This window comes from Haliaeetus leucocephalus, unplaced genomic scaffold (assembly GCF_000737465.1).
Source record: "Haliaeetus leucocephalus isolate CR32 unplaced genomic scaffold, Haliaeetus_leucocephalus-4.0 Scaffold92, whole genome shotgun sequence".
Lineage (NCBI taxonomy): Eukaryota > Metazoa > Chordata > Aves > Accipitriformes > Accipitridae > Haliaeetus > Haliaeetus leucocephalus.
In genome coordinates, this window is record NW_010972528.1 from 4,160,968 (window position 1) to 4,180,201 (window position 19,234).

General features: G+C 39.1%; 1 protein-coding gene across 2 annotated transcripts in view; it reads right to left on the reverse strand.

Annotated features, from left to right (window-relative positions):
• MMP2 (matrix metallopeptidase 2 (gelatinase A, 72kDa gelatinase, 72kDa type IV collagenase)) overlaps window positions 1-8,131 on the reverse strand; it is a 35,960-nt gene extending 27,829 nt beyond the window's left edge. For both annotated transcript variants that reach the window (XM_010584834.1, XM_010584842.1), the window contains exons 1-3: window positions 7,819-8,131; window positions 3,261-3,487; window positions 1,549-1,697 (exon numbers count right to left, since the gene is read on the reverse strand). In XM_010584834.1, coding sequence (XP_010583136.1) covers window positions 1,549-1,697; window positions 3,261-3,487; window positions 7,819-7,962 — 520 coding nt within the window. In that variant the 5' untranslated portion in view covers window positions 7,963-8,131. The remainder of the gene's footprint in view (window positions 1-1,548; window positions 1,698-3,260; window positions 3,488-7,818) is intronic.
• Window positions 8,132-19,234: the final 11,103 nt, after the last annotated feature.

Below are 19,234 nucleotides of genomic sequence, written 5' to 3' on the forward strand. Positions count from 1 at the left end.
TCCTCCTCCACATCAACACTCCGAGACTCAGGCAGCTCACAGGGCAACAGCAGGTTAAGTAGCTCTCCTGTTATTACACTGTAGGCTTTTCTTGGAAGTATACCGCATGTGGGTAAGGCAGGCTGGCAAGGGCATAACCCTGGTATTCATAGCTTTCCCACCACACTGACCTGTGCATCAAAGCTGGCTGCCAGCATCTCCAGTTGCATCATTTCAGGCCTTTTGGTCTGATGTCTTGCCATTTAACAGAAGCCCTAAATACACAGGCATGATTCTCTACTCTGTTACACCAATTTCATGCTGGTGTCGCTCTCTTAATACTAGTTCCCTTCATTCATTTCAGTAGACTAGTGTGTTAGTTGTCAAGGAGAAGATTTTGACATATATTAGATGCTTTACTCCCATTTATTTCAAAGTAGATCGTTTGTTTAAGAGAAAGCTTGAAGATGAAAAACCTTGTGGATATCCCAGCTCCTGTGAATCTGACTTGCAGTAAAGTGATAACAATGAATGAATGTGAAAGAAGCTCTGCTCCCACTGCTTCTGAGCTGACTATAACCAGCAAGTACTAAAACCAGCGTAAACACTTCTGCTTTTGTAAAACTTCTTTTTTGCGAACTAAGCCAGCCTGGATGAGGATCTGAAGTTTTCAGTTCTGTACAGAATCACTGAAGCTTTTGAGGTCAACTCATCAGTAGCTAAAGCAAAGAAAACCTGCTTGAAATGGAAGCTTTTACAAAGAGCTCAGTTATTCTTTGAACTGTTCACTTCACTTCCAAAGTCTACCTCCCAAGTGATTGGCTGCACAAGTATCTTCATTAGTATTAAAAATTCTGTGACTGTCTGTAAGAAGTTAAATTGCCCCAGGTTTACACTGAAAAGCTATAAACATTCTTCCAGGGGAAACCAAAATTAATTGAGAAGGCATCTACAATGAAAATTGATTATCAAGTCACCTATGATCAGCTGGACTCAAACCATAATACAGCTTACGATCCATACTTTTAAATTCCTCAGGACCAAAGAGTGCATTGAAAGCCTGCATTCTGCTATGCTAAAGAACAGAGACCAGCTATGGAGTCAAAATTGAAAGCCACAAATCCATTTTTAATCTCCAGTATGTTAGGACCTCCACCACTATCACTGGAAAACTGAGTACAGAGCTATAAATAAACAGTACAATGGCATTCCATTCTCTTCCATGGCAGGAATCCAGCTCACATCATCTGAAGATCTGTACCAATATTTCCCAGTTCTATTTCTGATTTGTTAATTTAAAAATAAAATGTTGCCACTAGCAGTTCTCTTTCGGAAAGATAAATATAGTACAAGGATATTGTATAAATACTTCTATCTCTCTCATGTATAAGAAAGAAAAAAAAATATCTTAGTGAAATTAGATTTTAGCCAGTATAAGCCAAGTGCAAGCTAGGACAAGGTTTGCCAGAAAGGCTCATGGGTACTGCTTATTGAGGGTAGATCATTCCAATACTAAGGATTAATGAAAGGAACAAAACCAAAAACATATGTAAAAATAGAAAAATATACCCCATCGGCCAAAATTAATCATAATGTCTGCTTCTCCATCGTTTATTCGGTTAAATCTCAGTGGTGTGACATCACTCCAGACTTGAAATGCTCGCGCAAAGGCGTCATCTACTGTCTCGGGATCCAAATCCGGGGTGTAGCCTATAATCCTTAGAAGTAAAAGGAAGAGTTAAAGAACACATAACCCCCCACCCAGTATTTGTTGTTTACTGATCAAAATGCTAAGTAGATTCAGTAGTGAAACCAGTTAAGATGTAACACTGCTACATGCGAGATCTAAACACTTTCCTTTGATTCAGAGATGTGTTTAGATGTGGTGCTTACTATTTATTTTCCTTTGGAATTGATGCAGCAGCATGAAGACAATTATATAGCCAGAGGCTGTAAAGCCTGCATGGTGGCGGGTCTTGCACAAAATATTCAGGGTTTTGCATCAGTCAGTGCTGAGGGGCTGGCAAGTCATACTGTCACTGTAGACATGAACATACAAGCACATCTTGATATATAAGATTTATTTGCCAGAAAAAAAGCTCAATAACATTCTGAAAGTTTCAAGTGTAGATTGTTTTGCTCTTTAGCAATAACAGGAAAACAGCCCTTCTCTCTCACCGTTTTAGTTACCTGCATATTGTTTCATCCCAGTTGAATGCTAATCCTTTACCAGTGTGTTGATTACACTGGCAATAGGATACATGGGGAAATAGGAGGTAAAAGCGTGTAAGATAGAGCCATAGGCCGGGAAAGGCACAAACTCTTAACTGGCACAAACTCTTAAAAGGCACAAAACTCTGCATTGCTTTCTTCTTCTTCATATATTTTAACTGGAATTTTTAGTGCCTTATATTATAGCCAGCCAACCTCCATGTAGACAAGTTTCCAATTCTTTGCTGCTGGGGCTGTGCATAGCGAGGGAAACTACTTCGTGCCTAAGGAGAATGAGGAAGAATCAGAGGAAGCACATCAGCAAGCGCGGGCTGCGAGAGCTGCCATGGGTTTTTTCAGTATTTATTAAGCTAGTTGCAGCACGAGGGATGCTTTGAGTCATAGCTTGTGAGGAAGCAGCAGACCAAGTCAAGCAGCTAAGACAAATCTGCTGTTTCTTCTCATTGGTGCTAAAAGTTTGTTCCTGGACCACCTGAGGTAATAAGGGTTTTTTTATTACTGACTTCAATGAGAGCTATATGGGTCCCCAACTCTTCAGAGTAAGAGTAAGAAATTAAAACATGCCAAACCTATTGCAATAGGTTTGCTTAAATCATGTCTGTATATATTTGAAGTATGATTGTTTTATTTTAAAAATTATTGACAACCTCCATTTTCATGACTGCTGAGTGCAGAGGAGTTTGTCCTCCTACATGGCCCCTGCAGTCAGTAAGTACTGTGGTCCCTGCTGAGCAGATGGGCAGGTGGGATCTCCTGCTCCAGTTCCCTTAGGATGCTTGCAGCAGAGCAAAGAACAAACCCCAAATCTCTTTAGTCTCAACCAGAACCATAAAGCTGATCTTTAGAAGATTGTTCCTGAAATTTTAAATTTGAAATTTCAGAGGTGTTTGCTAAAGCATTGGGTAGTTTTCCAAACACAAAGAGATTCTAATTCAAGAAATCCTGTCTAGCCCTCTAAGCAGCTACTCCACTTCTACGTGTCTTGTCTGATCGGTTCTTGAAAGCATTATGGTTATATGTGAGCAAAACCCAATATCACCAGTCAGTACCTGTATGTTATATGATTCTTTTCCCATTTGGGCTTTCTTGGAAAGAAGTTGTAATTGGCTACATCTGGGTTACCACAGCGGGGTTTCTTCATTGTCTCAATAGTATTTTGATCCAAATCTCCTGTTTCAGGCAGCCCAAAAAATTTCTGCATTTTCTTCAAAGTATCTTTCAGGACAAATAAATTGCAATTGTCTTTTGGGCACCCATAGTATTTATTCAGGTATTGCTTGGAAAAAAAGCACAGAACAAAGACTTTAAAATTCATAGAAGAAATAGTTAATCATTACAAATAAAATACTGTAATTCCATGTTAGCTTTCCATCTGTAATTTGCAAGTTTTCTTTTCAAAATTACTATTATTAGTAACTGAGACCAGCAGAATCTCCTTAATTGACACAAACCATCCTTGATCACACAACATTGCTAATTAAGCAATCATTTCCACTATTAGCTGTTACCTTTACTTAATGAATTGCTTTATTAGTAAGTAGAGCGTAGAGCTTTAATGTAGGAACTACAAAGTAAAAATGAGTTTATCTTTTTTGGTTTCTTTATGATGTATAAAACTGCTTACAGTTTTAGATTTTGTGTATTTTTTTTTTCTTGGAAGACTCTATGGATTATTGAGAAACTTGTGAAGGTATCAAAGCAACCACACAAATGAGACCACATTAATTGAAAAGGCAAAAAAACATTGCTTATTCAAACCACATAGAGCTATTTGAATGTTGTGTGTGTTTGCTTTTGAGTCAAACATTGCAAAGACCTGAGGAAGAAGGTCTTTGGTAACATCTCATTTGCCTGGACACTGCAGCCAATCAATATCTGCATACTTAAAACTCCATTGAATGCTCCAGCAGATTATGGCCAGACTGATCTTTCTGATACAACCATGGTGGCAGGCCGCGAAATTACCTCTCCTTAGTGGTCATAAAGGATCAAAAAGGCAGCACAAATTCCATTATTTTCATTTCTTATCTAAAATAATACCCACCCAAGTCTCCTCTACTTTCGATTTTGATCAGTATTACCTCATTAGCAGGTATAGTGCTGTTAAAAAAAAAAAACAACCTCTGTCTGTTGTTTGCCTCTAATGCCCGAGGAGCAATGGGTTAGTCTGTTCCCTGGCAATTGTTCCAGTTAAGCAACCAAGTCTTTCAGATGTGTGTTGATAAGTTGCATATTTATGTTAAACTAAACTGTAGATAAACACCTGTGGTCCTGAATACCTATACATGGTCCGCACTCTCTGTGCAACACACAAGTGAGATCACACAAACCATTTAGTATTTTTTTCCCTTAAGTTCAGCGCTGACTGGCAGAGTAACTGTGAGCTTCTTGGGGTAGAGACCCAACCCTGAGAGAGTGCCTGGCAGTCTCTAGCATGTGGTGAAACCTGCCATAAAACCATAGTCATTCAAATGAAAAAGAGTGATGAAGTTATATCGTCAGGAATTGTCTAAAATCAACTCTGTTCCTATCTGGAGACTAACAAACATGGCCACACAACAGACTGCTGGCTAGCTAGAGGTTTTGGATTCAGTGTTTGGATCTAGACTGAATTTGAGAAAACTTGTAGCTCAAGCTGTTGCCTTAGCTTGGACTGTTGCACAGAAAAGCTCAGTCACGCTGTTTAGATTACACAGAGCTTTAGATTGTTGAATTTATATCCTCACTGAGGAGTAGATAAATGGATTATGATGAAGATGTTAGTTTGGGTACTTCTATAACGATAATAACCTATCATTATCTAATTATTTTCATTCGCAGGTTCTAAACAGCTTGACTAAACTATCTGGAGTTGTTGGCTTTATCCAGTAAAGTGAATCTTATGGTTCTCTTGCACAGAGATTTCAGGAACTCCACACTCTAGTCTGTGTTTGCAATATTTTATGCCTAGCTCTAAAAGAAAAGCTACAGCCATGTCAAATGGCAGGTGTTGCCAAACTGATGGGTAGGCCACCCAAACTGGTGTGTAGCATGGCACAGAGCTGAGAGATGCCCTTGCCAATGATGCTGTTGGACAGGAAGGTTGCAAGTTACTGATCTTTCCAGTAAAGTTGTCTGTAGCAGAGGAAGGAGCATCATTCAGGTATTGTATCCAAAATATTAACTACAATCCAAGGTGGGAAAACACCCTAAATAAGGTAAAGGTGTATTTGCCAAAAAGGTATCAGAAATATCAGTGAGAATTATTTCTAACTGAGGATTACATGAAGCCTGACAAAATGACTGCACATTTAAGTTCTTGTGCAAGGAAGTATTCCTGAGGGAAACCTTACTTTATGTGTCTAATTAATTGACTGAACTTCACCCAGGAGACTGGGGATAAGACCACTAGATCGGTAAAATATAGCAAAGGATATCTGATGACTACGGTTGGTCAAGCCTGGATTTCACCACCTCCTCATTAAGTCCAGGCATACCTCATCTACCCTGCATAGGAAATGGTTCAGAGCTTACTCAGAAAAAGGATTTAATCAAGATGTTGCACCATTTCCTTCAGAAGGTCCTCCATCTACCTACTGACTAACTAAGCACAGACTATGCCTAGTTTTTGTGATATTTTGTAACTTCTGATGTGGTATTTCTCCAGTAGAGACTGTGGCACTGGCAAATAATGGACACAGAATGGTTTCACCTTCGCTACCACTAAGTTTCTATCTAGTCAGAGTTAATGGGGCCTGGTGGAAATTATGTGAAATCCATGAAGAACATAATCAAACAGGTCAGTTTGGAGGATCTGTTCTTATCCCAGTTTTCATTTTAATGTACTTTGATATATTTTCTTATGCTTCTGTTTGCATCTCCCAATGAGGTACCATGATATAATACAGACTATACATCAGACCTGAAGTTTACTGAAGAAGCAGGATGCTGCTTTTGCCATTTTAGGTTTGGGAGTAAGACATACAACCAAAAATATAAAATGAGGCATGGTAAAGAATTTTACTTGCTAGGATTCTAAATAAAAAGCTAACCCCTCTCAGTTTTTCCTAAAATGGAGATTTTACTGAAGATGAGAAATGAACATAACCAGCTGTTCTATGAGAAGAGAATCTTGAAGAAAATGTAGTGTCTATGTAAACCACATCTTGGCCTAGGCTGCGAAATTCAGTTTCCCCAGAGTCAGCAGGGAGCTGTGGTGATCTGGAATTTTGATCCAGCCCATTAATGAAACAGGGTCCAGCTGCAACACAGCAATTTGTGTTCTGATGCTGAGTGTTGGGGCTGTTCCGATGGAGGGTGTGAGGGAAAGAGAGCCAGTTAGCATTACCCAAGAATACTACAAGAAAGACAAAGAAGAACTGCAGTGTTAAACCAGCTTGTAATTTTCCTCTGAGTACACATAATAAATAGGTTTTTCGAAAGAAACAGAGATGAGGGGAGATGTGAATTGCTGTTACTGAATAAAAGCCTGGCAGTGTCTAATAACATAGATTATTTAAGAGTGGTTAAATTGCTATTAGGCATGTGGGACCCCACTCTCCTCTCCTACATGCACTGCCCCCCGCCCCCATCCCCTGGCTGCTGTGCTGCTAAGGCAAAACCTTGGGTGAATTTGTTTTGCTAAAGGCTGAGGAATGCCCTTTTGGGGTCAGTTTGTCTGTTTTCCTAAACTTTCCACCACAGCTCCCATCTGGAAATTCTCTCTCTACCCTCCCCCAGACCTTCTTTAACCTGGCAAGCTTTCCCAAGATGCACATCAACTCCTAAAGAAAAGTGACCAACTTTCAAACCTCTGTGTCCTAAAATAAGAATAATTTATCTCAATCTTCCTTAAAATGGACTTACTGCTGAAGAAGAGAAATGTCTATAATTTACATGCTAAAATAAGAATAATTCATCTCAATCTCCCCTCAAATGGACTTCCCCATAATGTCATTTTTATGAAGGTCCACAGGGCTAAAATAAGGTTAGAATAAAACACTGTAGAGTTATAGCTATAATTTGCTAATGTTGCAGAAATCCAAACTCCTTTTTTTGTTCCAGATTGAATTTGGAAAAAGATTTCTTTAAACCTCTGATGAGATTTTTTCCCAAAGTCAAAACTAGTCACAATGGCTTCTGGAACTCGAGCCAGCTTTCAGTTGTAGTTGTCCCTTAAAGCTGTGTTTATGCAATGCACGGTAAGCAATCTGGAAAACAAACTTCTGAAAGCTGTGATACATGCATTAAGTGAGTCTCGAGAGCCCTCACTTCTATTTGATTTAAGTAAAAAAATTAGATGTCTCTTACTTGCCCTTCTCCCCTCTTACCATTTCAATCTTCTGATTATAGTCACAATGATTTAATGAAATTATTTTGTATGTTCAGACTTAAGGAAGAAAAAAACCCAACTTTCTTTGCCGGCTTTAAAAATTTTAAGAGAGGAAACATTACTTGGCTCTAGTTTTAACTTTTGAAAGCTGATACCTTTGCTAGCTAGCTAGCACTTCCAGAGACTCTAGGGAGAGAATGCTACAGTCATTCCTTAGCCTCAGCTGAAAAAAGAAAGAAACATCTGCTTATGAAACAACAATATAAATCTGAAGCAAAGATGAAACCAACACTTACCACTGCTAGTTCTTTGTCTGTTTTGGGAGTGCTGTCTCCAGGAAACTTAATGATTGGTGACGGTGCAGCTAAAGTTTTGTTAAAAAGGTATACTTGGATTAATAGTACTTTAAAAACGAAGCCACAGACAATGTGAGTCTTCATTCTGCCTAAACTTGTGCTCTCCTCTTTGCAAAAAGTTTTTCCCTGCCTGCCTGTCTGTTACTTTAGCTGCACAGTGCACCAGTTGCTTATCTGCACATCTTAACTCTCTGCACCGTTTTCTCTTTTGCTTGCTCTAGCAATTCCTTTGTATGTTTAAAACATCCAGATGCGCAGTCTCAAGCTACCACAAGAGGAAGTCTGAAAACTAGTGGAAACATGAGAAAAGGGCAGTTACCAGATGTGATTGCAGTGATTTTAAGGTAGCAACAGGCAGATATTTATTAGTGCTGAAAGAGGCCACATTTTCTCCTCATTTGCATATATGAAAGCATTTAGTTAGCCAGAGAGCATAAAAAAGCAAAATCTGACTTAATGTTGAAGATGAAGTGTCCCACATATATTTTAAATAAAAAAATAAACAAGTTCGTAAACATTATTTTCCTGGCTAAGTATTTTTATTAATTTTTAGCCTATTTTTTTTGCCACAGACATAATAATCTGCTTTAGTCATATGTGGTTACACTCCTACACAGTGCTTTACAGTAAACATTTTGCTTACGGATTTTGAGGCAGACCCTGCACAGGCCAGTGCAGCCGAGTGAGGCTTCTTGTCCCACTCCTGCTTAGGCTACATAAACTGTAGGTCTGTGTACACAGGGCTCACCCGCATTTGGCATGAGTGTTTCTTCCTCCCTGATCTGTGCAGAATGTGCAGATCTCTGAATAAGATTCTTGTGGCTTGTTTGGGTTTAGAACCAGCTTGAGGCTTTGCCACCAACAGGCACAGTGTATCACCTTAATCTACAGGGTAAAGAGATCATCAGGCAGATTCAGCAATAGAAATTATCCTCAATAATTGACGTCAGGGGAATTGTACAAAATTCAGGGTTTGCTTATGCTGGGGGTTTGGTCCGCTGGTGCAGCTGCCTTAGTCTGAAATTTTGGTGTAAATATGGCCATTGTCATGGACAGTCTTTTTATTGTGTCGTTCATGATATTGCTAGCTTTGAGATGTTATTACAAGCTGAATATTTTTTTAGCTGAATATCCCTAATCTAGGGGCTTGGCTCATGACTTTTTAAGACGGGAGGCTGGCAATTCTGCATGAATGCAAACTGTGTTCTCGCCAGCCAAGTGTCTACAGTTTCTATTAAACATGAGTCCAGCCATCAAGGTTCCTCTGAGCTGTATGTCAGCATAAAGGCTGTCATGGCTTTCCGCTGAATGTTAAATGAAAGTTTTCCCGATATGACTCTTGTTACTAAATAGGGCTGTTAATGAAAAGGAAATACTTTGCTGGTGTTTGGTATTTACTCATAATATTTTCATATCTGATTGTAAATAGTTACTATTGACAGTTCTTTAATTTATGCTAATATCAAGCTATTTTGCTAACTGCACCCGATCATCTATGGACTGAATAGTTTTATATAAAGGCAAAGATTTCAAAGGGTGGGCTGAGGTGTTCAGAGAGAAAGCATTAGCAGGAGCTTTTGCTGCCCATACAATTCCATCGACAACCCAACACAGCAGCTGTATGCACAGCCACTGGGTATATCAGCCATGGGAAGCAGCACTTAATGCTCAAGAGAGAAAGAGGAGTTACAGGAACTTCATACATGAACGGAGCTTTCTTTGTAAGCAAGTAGCTTTGTATGTATGCCCTCTCATCCATTCAAGTAGGGTTCCAACAGCACTTGAGTAACAGTGAACAACTTTCCCCTAATGGTTTGGCTTTGAAATTACATCTTCTTTTTTAGGTTTTCCCCATCAGCAAAAAACCACAGTAATTTCTAAGATTTGCCTTAATAAATGGCAGTTCTGAAAATATGATCCGTTTTTTCCACAGCCCTGCACTTGGTTGTGGGGAATGACTCTCCTGCTTTGTTTGTGGTGACAGCTCATATTTGTGTCCGGCCACGTGAGACTCTTAAGAGAACAAAGGCTGAGAAAGCCTTCACTAGATGTGCCAAGTTACTCTTAGCTTCTCCTTAATTAAGCAAGTAAAAATATTATGTGTTGTGTCGCAAGAGTCTGCAGTTATCTCTGTGCTTTGCATTAGGTCAAGGGCTGCTGTAAATCTTAAAGCATAAGAACCATGTCATTTTCAGAAGAATTTTAATGTAATTTATGATGGCTTAGTAGCTTTCATTTAGAAGGGCTAAATGTGAAGCCATTTAAAGCTGAATGTGTCCTGGCACATTCCTGTTGCACTCGTAAGCCTCATTGAAATCTAATGAATGCTCAATTCTCAGTGTGTCCTAATGAACATTGAATCAGAAGTGGATGAGGAAACTTTTGAATGGACTGTGAGGTCTGTGCAGTTTGAAAAATCTCACTGTATTTTGTTTCTTATCTTTGCTGTCAGTGAGAGTAGGTTGAGGTCACCTTATAAATACATTTCCTCGAAAAAATTGGCAAAGCAACAGAAACCGTACAGACCTGCAGTGAAGCATGGTTTCTCACCTTTGATTGCAATTTTGCTGGTAAACTGCTTTGCTGGTACTACTTCAACTAGTGAGCAGTTAAGCAAGTTATGTTCAATTAGGAAGCATAATACATAATGGAATATTGGATTTAGGGGTACTGGGTGTACCAGTATATTGAGTTTCTGACCATTGAGTGAAAGGCATTCTGTTCCATTAGCACATGAGATCAGTAGCAGTTTATGAGATCCTAGCTGAGGTGCCCTCTTTCAGATAAGCAAAGCAAAGTTAACGCTGGTGACGCTTCTTTGTGAGAGTAGAAGTCCTATCGTATTATGACTAAATTTGGGGCAAAATGTTTCTTATCTTCTATTTTTCTTTAAGCTCTATGGGATCATCCTGTTCTCAATGTGCTACAGATGTGCTAAATCCTGAAAGTAGGGAAATTCTGCTGCTGGCAGGCCTCTGCTTTGAGCCAGAGGTTAGGCTAGATGACTTCCTGAGGTCTGTTACAGCCTGAATTACTCCATCATCCTACCACTCTTGCTGAATTTGAAAAGGCACGGCGTGATGTGTTTTCTGTTCTCAGACTAGATAAGCTTAAAATCAGGGAGACAGACTCTGAAACATTTGAACTGATGTATTTTGACATTGACAGATTGACGGTGTAACCGCTATTAATGTTTAGTGTATAAACCTCCCTTGACATTCCATACTCTGAAGAGATTACCTCTAACATTAATTAGTGACTTCTGAATAGATTCCTGGAAGTTAAAAATTAAGGAAAGAAGTGATACAAAACAGAGAGAAAGAGGAGGAAGCCCCCCTGAGAAGAGAACCAAAGGCCATCTACCAACTTTAAGGAAGAGCTGAAACAGTAACCTAGGTCTCCTTTCTCTTACCTTAATACTCACTCTACAAGATTTTTTGTCTATGTACGTAGATGCTACCTCTGGATTAGCTACAGAAAATGAACGCAGTTATAACTGCAACTACAGCCTTTATGTGTTTGTGGAAAAAACTCATTTCAATGTTGCATATAACTTCTATATAAGGTAAGATATTTATTTGATATATACATTAATTTATCTCTCCTGAGTCATAAAAAGCTCCTCTCTAGTGTTTGTTTCAGGTTAGAACCACTCCATACTGAAAATTTTAAACCACCTACTTTATGAGTAAGATACCAGTTTTGCTTTTTAAATGCCTACTTTCATGCATTAATAGGAACTGTATAGCAGAAACCACACAGTCTGAGATGGCAAATGCCTCTTTTGAGGACATACTTCAGTAATAACAGTAAAAAGGGAATCATGATGTCTTGTGAGCCATAAGCTACATATCTCAGTAGATCTGACTGATACATGAGTGTGTATTAACATGCTGTTTTTATCAAAGGATTTTTCTGTTTCAGAAAATTATTTTTGAAATGATTCAGGAGCACTCAGCAGTTTCAGGATTAGACTTCAGATAGTGTCCTGGGTAATTTGCTGACAGAGTAGTCATCCCTCCAGAAATGTACTGTAGCAATTCCTACTGTCAGTAATTCCAAAATTTTATCAAAAGCTGATGATTTCCTGGTGGTTCCGGAGGAGTATGTTAGGCAGAGTGTCAGTGAGCACAGGCCATGGGAGAATGATGGATTTGTTCTTAGTGGGGTTTCATGTTTTAAATTGAAACCTGTTGCTAGGCTGAAGAAATAAATAATCATCAGGACAATTAAGTTCTCAAGAAAGCAGCTGATCCTCTGATTACAGAGTCAGCTGGCTGTAACTGGGTGCAGTGGGATGTGTGTCTCCAAGTAAACTATTGCGGTACATGTATGTAACCTCTTCTTGTATTTGTTACTTCTAGGTTCTGTGCTGTCAGTTTATAGCTTCAAGTTTAGGAAGCAAAACAAAAGTTTGGTTAAAGTAGATGGACTTGCATTGATTTTAGCAGGATTTGTCAAAAAGAAACAACCAATTAAAATTGTTAGAGCTAATGTGGTGTTCTCGGAGTGTTTCATTCAGAACTTATAAGGGACTGGAAAACCTGAAGCTCAGGTGATGGAAAAGTTTGCCTGGGCTTCAGGAAGGCTGCCGTTGTGACTGTCCCAGGTCCAGTTTAGCCAGGCCTTTGGCTCCTTCTCAGTTGCCAGGGTTGCCTTGTGACTATTCTCCTTTGCACAGATCCTGTTCTGTAATTTCTCCTGGATCATCATTCCAGTGCTGCCTTTCTTCCTGTCTGAGAAAGAGAAGTTTATAAGTACCAGGAAACCAAAGAGCTTATGGAAGAAAGCATGGAACTGGACTAAGCCAAGGAGGGATTTTGATGCATTTTGACTTGCAGTCACATGTCTGACTAGGAGGGCACTGCAGTAGAAAGTAGCAAGGCTACCAGCATGGTGCCAGATTGAAGCCCCACTGAACCCAAGCTGTATATGAATCATGATCTACTCACTGGTCTTTCTTAGTGGTACCTCTGCTGAAGATGGACAATCTATACAAGTAATAGTATTAATATACTAAGGGACTACATTCTTTCTGGTGTTTGGCGCTGGTAAGACACTAAGCTCCAAGTACCTGCCATTCAGTGCCTATCACAGAAATAGCGGGTGTCTGCTGCAGTTGACTGATGGAGACATGTGCCCCTGTAGGAACAGAGGAAGGCATAATATTAGCAGTTTATCTGTTTTAGTAAAGTTGTCTCCAGGAAGCAATGATCAGTCACAACAGTCCCCATTGGAGTTTAAAAGGATTCATAACTTCAGCAAGAACTCATTTATATTGCAGGGAAGTGAGCTCATCTAAGATATGTATGTTGAAGGGTCGATCCTAACAGGACATAAGTCTTAAACTTCCACATCGTTTATTATCAAGATATGCTCTCTGCCTGCTCAGTGGCTGGCTCAGACTCCAGTGATCAAATTCACCATATCTGACCACCACATGAGGGAGTCTTTAAACTGTTGGAAATCAGTGTGTGTGTGTGCGTGCATGGGGAGGAGTGAGAGCGGGAGAATGTACAAAGGGTCAACAGTTGGTACCAGATGTGATTTTCAGCATTTAAGGTAGCAATTATATTTTTGCTTTTGTTTCTCTCATCCCTTCTGTTTTGGGAAGTTAGGTCCTAAGGACGTGAAGTTCCATTGACACATGGATTTCATTTGTTAGCTTGCTACTAAATTAGAAATGAATTTTAAGTAAATCTGTTACTCTCGACAAAGCATTTTCCATTGCATTTGTTCATTATGCTTCTGCCCGAACCAGGAATTTCTGCTTGTGTCCTCAGCTGGTGTTAATTGGCATTGCAAAGCTTCTGTTGGGTGAATTAGTTCGGCGGAAATATGCTGAACTACTTTGGGCAAAACCCCAGGCCAAGTTCACATGTGTCACGAGGACAAACTTCTTTGTGCCTTCTTAGTACTGCCAGATAGTCTAGAGAAGGTTTAAAATGCAGACTCCTTTGATAAATTTATCTCTTGTTCCTATGCATTTTCCTAATGTAATTCTTACCTGTTTTAACTATTTCGATTTCAAGTATGCAGTAGGATAAGTAACATCTGGTGAGTTCTTATAACTTGAATTTGGGGTGTTCTGATTACTCATTGCTGTTGAGCATTCTGCTAGCTAGTTAGTTCAGAAATCATAAAGCCTTTGTGAATTTGGTTAGAAACTAATTTCAAACACTTGTGTTTGAAGTTGATCATTGCCTGCTTGTCACCCCTGAATTTCAGACAGAGAATAGATAAAATTAAAAAAAAAAAAATGTATTTTAGGTAAGTCCATTTAGAGACTGATTATAGTAAGTAGCATCTGCCTGACCTATTAACTGTTATGGTCACTAATTGAAATGTGTCTTCAGTGAAAATTATGGCAGTAAAATGGAAAGTATAGTGCTTCACTAAAAATTACATAGTTTAATAATGTGAGGGATATGAATGGGGAAATACTTCTAAATCGCCATAAATGGAGCACAATATAAGGCAATTCCTTATGGTGAAACTGTGAAAATGCTCAGAGAAATAGTTTCTGTACAAGAAAAATTAATTATAATAGAGGTCATAAATTGGACAACTAGTGTGGAATATTGTGAAAGTGCATATTGATAATGTTTTTCAGAATGAGTCTGAAGAACTCCCTTCTAGCTTATAGGGCTGGTGAATTTAAAGGAAATCAGGTTGGTCTATTGGTCAAGATAAGCTGCTCGAGGAAAGAAAAGCTCGAGCAAGGGGATGGCTCTGGCTTCCTCAAGGGCCTCGCTTGTTAGCTCCAACAGACCGGCTGCCCACACCACATGTAGTTTGTAGAGAGGAAACAAAGTTCAGACTGCTCCTCAGCAGTGAGGTGAGAAAAAGGTTTTAGTGTCAAGCTTTCAACTGCAGAGCAGTAAGAGGAAACCTTTATTTTGGGAAATGAGTGAAGCTGATCATGAGTAAGGATTTTTTAGTTTTGAGTTATCAGTATTCTCTGAGGACAGAGCATCTGTAAAAGGCAGAGAAAACCCAAGTTGTTTCTGATGTAAACCCAAGCACCCTTCTTAGCACATAAAGAAGTGCATCAGTTTGTTTTATTTCAAAGAAAAACATCATGACTATTAGTATCTGATTTTATACTTCTCCTTTTTCTCCCTTTTCACATATTGGCTTTTCCCCTTATTTTCAAGCATCCAGTTCCACAGCGATTTACAACTGAGGTTATCACTTACCATTGGAATTTGCCCAGTTGGTTGTAACATATGAAAAACACCTAGCTGTTTTGTGTTCATTCACATTTGACTTTGTAAAGTGTCTAAAAAAATAAGTGGGGCTACTTGTAGGGAAAGGGAGGGACATCTGGCCAATGGCTTCTCTATTTGAAAATGAACAAGATCTTGTGGATAAAATGTGCAGAATTAATTTGCCCTTAAAAGAAACTCCACATCACTGTTGGCTCGGCAGAAGAATGAAGTCTTGATGCTGCTGTATTTGCTTAAGCTTGGTAAACTCAGCATGATCATGAGTAGCACTGGGGACAGATCCTGCCATCCATACTGGTGTTGGTTTGTGTTGTGTTTTGTCAGTGAGCCTGTTGATCTTAATGAGGTACCTTGCAGTGAAAGATGTGAGTAAGGATGATGGGATCTAGCCCCTAGCTAGTAAGGTAGCCACTACCGCACGCACAGTAAGAGCTAGAGCTAAGTTGACGGGATTGCGTGATCAGCTCCGAAGCCCCATAGTACAGAGCTATGGAATTTCTGCTTTTCAAATTTCAGCGACAGACCCGAAGGAGTATCTCACTGAGTGACCCATTTCTCAAATTCCGGGAAGAGGCACATTACTTACAAACAGTGCCACACCAAAGCTTGACTATTCCCCACCGCTGTTCTGTTTGTATTCATGGGAGATCTCGTTGCTGTAACAATCGGCAAGTGCAATCCTGAACATGTCAGAATAATAGTTCTGCTTGCTTTGCTGCTGCTGCTGTGCAGCCGCTTGTTGATAGGCACTGTACATCTCACTTGTCATTATAGTGTTAGTATTCAGACACCGAGGGGCCTTAATTAATGACTTTGAAGATCTGGTCTTTTATAATTCATGACAGAACTTTAATTAAAATCAAATATATAGCAGTTGAACTAGCAAAGGATTTAAAGTGCACAATCTTTGATGGAAACAGTGATTCCCTCTGACCACTAGTGCTGTATGCTGAATGCAAATTTCATCTCATCACAGCAGATTCAGAGAACACAATGGGCTTTCTTTGAAACAGAGAGGTCCCTGTTGTTACAGACTCTGGAAAAATGGTAAGGCCAAGGGGCCTGTAGTCATTTGATTCCCCCTCCTACTCCCCTTTTCTCCTTCTAAAATCCTCATATATTTTCAATGTCTGTATTGGTAGGAAAAAAAAAATGACACACATTTGTATGATGCTTATATACTCATTTATTATTTGTAGAGATGGTGTGTTAAAATGATGTGTATGGATTGGGTACTCACTCCAGGACTCTTGTCAAGACAGTAGGAAAATTCTTACTTCACATAAAGGGAAACTGAGGCAGTGCTTTCACTCAGACAACATAGGGGATATTCATGTATTACTGAAGCCTGGTGCACTGATCAATTACATCTCGTTCTGGCCTATCTTATGATAACTGGACTTAAGCAACTGTGTAGCAGAGTATATTGCTGTAGCTTAAATCTGTTGTGCCAGGAAGTGTGGTTTTCTTATGACAGTTGAATTTGCTTCAGTTTATTTGGTCTTACTGTATACCTTGATTCACCTGAATTTCTTATCAAATACGTTTTTTGTCTAGGCGACTTATATTGCTATACCGTTACTGCAGTGACTTCCATGAAGTTCTTTGAATGGACTTCATAGTCTTGCTGGTTACTCTGCCTTCTCAGAGTAAAGATTCAGAGGACATTTGTGGCTTTGATTTTACAATTGTGGGTTGTATTTTAGGGTTTATCATCTGGTCTGGTCTACTAAGGGATGGATCTTCCTTTCTGTGGAATTAGTTGATTTATTGGGGTTGCTAAGTTTCTCCATCCTGTATATGGAGGCCAATCTGTGATTTTACCATCAGAAACAAACAAACAAAACCAACCAACAAGAATAACTACCTGCTACATATACAAAAGCTAATAAATTAAACAAAATTTACAGTTTAATAGAGCTAAAGGAAATTGGTCAATAAGTCACATCAAGATCTTTCAAAAAAATTGCCTTGAGAGGGAGATGAATAATGGAAAAAATTGCATTTGAATAAATTAGTCACTGCAAGCTGGCAAAAATTCAGAAATGTCTTATTTATTAGCTATAGAAATGGTTTAGCAGTAGGAAAATACGATTCACAAGTCTTCAGCAGTTGCTGAAAAATGTGTTTGATGAATCTTGAACATCATTCAACCATCTGTAGTTACCATCTTTACAGTGGCAAAAATTTCTTAGTTATAAACATAAAAATATATCTAATAAATATAAAATATCTTCCCTGGAAAGGAGACATTACTTGATTTCTTCAGTAGTTGCTCTTGGTAATGTTGCAAAAAGTTTGTCAGTTTTATATTACTAACTTTTCACATAGTACTTCAACCAACTGGTAAAAGTACAATTTGTAAACTTAAAATTGAATTCCTGGGCACAACCGGGGGGGGGGGGGGGTATCTGGAGCTTTTTCTTTTGTTTTTATCGTCAATTTGCTACAGTAAACTGTTACTCATATTTGATTATTAAAGGCTGTTTGGCTGGCAGATATATTTATATATGAGTCTTAATAGCACTGGGCTGTTACCGCATGCCCAGCCATTGTTAGGGCAGCTGGGGCTGGGCTTGGGTCGTTTTCAGTGTGTTAAACCAAAATAAGTGTTATCTAATGCAAACTGTCCTCTGGTTGAGCAGTAATTTGTGGCATCGTACTAGAAAAGCTTGGGATTATTTTCAAGCTCAAATGTGCAGGAGTATGTTTAGTGTCCGTACCAAGATTGTTCAGACAGTTACTGGCACTGCACGTGTAGCAGGAGCTGTTTGAGCAGGCTGTTAAGTGAATCAGGCTCGCAGCTTCTATTTAGTGACTTCCTTTCTTGTATAATTAGGTATCAAGGTCAGCTTCTCTCCCTTTAACAAGACATACTAGGTCATTGGTCTGTCACGGAGATCTCAGGAACAGAATCACAACCTCAAAGATGCCAAAAAGACGAAAAATCTAAGGGCACTGTGGGAATTCCAAAGGCGGGGAGTGACGAAAGTCTACCAGCCCTCAGTGGTTAGGTGGGAGGTATTGAGTTCAAAGTAAAACCTCCATTAGAGTGAAAACCTGAACCAGCGGCACCACCTGCCTGTCCTTTAGTGGTCTGTGTTAGTTGTTAATGGGAATGACTGAATAAAGGCAGCATTTTAATGGTCAGTGAGAATGTTTCTATAAAGGGATTAAATTCCAACTTTTTGTCTTTCAACATTTTTATTACTCGTCCTATGATTTTTATGCGCCGTTGATTTCTTTCATACTTGACCATTATTAATACAGGGCAAATAAATGGCTAAACTACTTCCAGAGGCAACTTGATAGGCCATACAGCATGTCTACATTTTCCTGTCAGGAAGACTGATTCTAGGGCCATTTGCCTAAGTTTTATACTGTTTTTTCTTCCTGATTTTAAGATGATATTAAATAATATTACTACTGCTGCACACAAAATCCAGATCACATTTTTTTTTTCTCTGTTTCAAAGAATAAAGTGCTTAAGGTTTTACTCTGACATTAAATGGTAATTTACTTTTGTTTTATTTCTGGATTTCCTTTCCACCCCCTCTGCTGTGATGTAATAGACAAAGATTTGAATCAGGAATTATGATCATAAGCGAATCAATACATGTTTTCTGATGATAGTAAAATAAGCAGTGGGAACTTCTGTGTATAATGATGGATTAAAAGGCATTACTGAAAATATGCCCTCTTCTATGGTGCAGCAGCACCTGTACAGTATTACTAAGTTTCCTTTATTTTATTTTTTTAGCATTACCATCTGTGATGGAGTCATCTTCCTATTCCAGGAAGGGATATACTTTAAAATGCAGCAAGTTCTCTTGCTTTCAGCTCTTCACATTGAGAGTCTTTGCAACCTCAACAGTCACAGTTAATTATCTTTTTCTGCTTGATCTCCTGCGTAGCTTTGGGAATGGCAGTCCACAAGTCACCTGAGATGACACATGATGTTTTACCCAGAACACTGGTTTCATTCTGGACACTGCTTTACTGAGCTTTTGTCCACTCCTCTGGTGCTTGTACCTGCAGTCTACAAATCCCTCTCAGGTAATTCACAGATCAGAAAACTGTAACCTTAAAAAACCATCTTTCTGTGTTCCCAAGGGTGAGGTAGGACA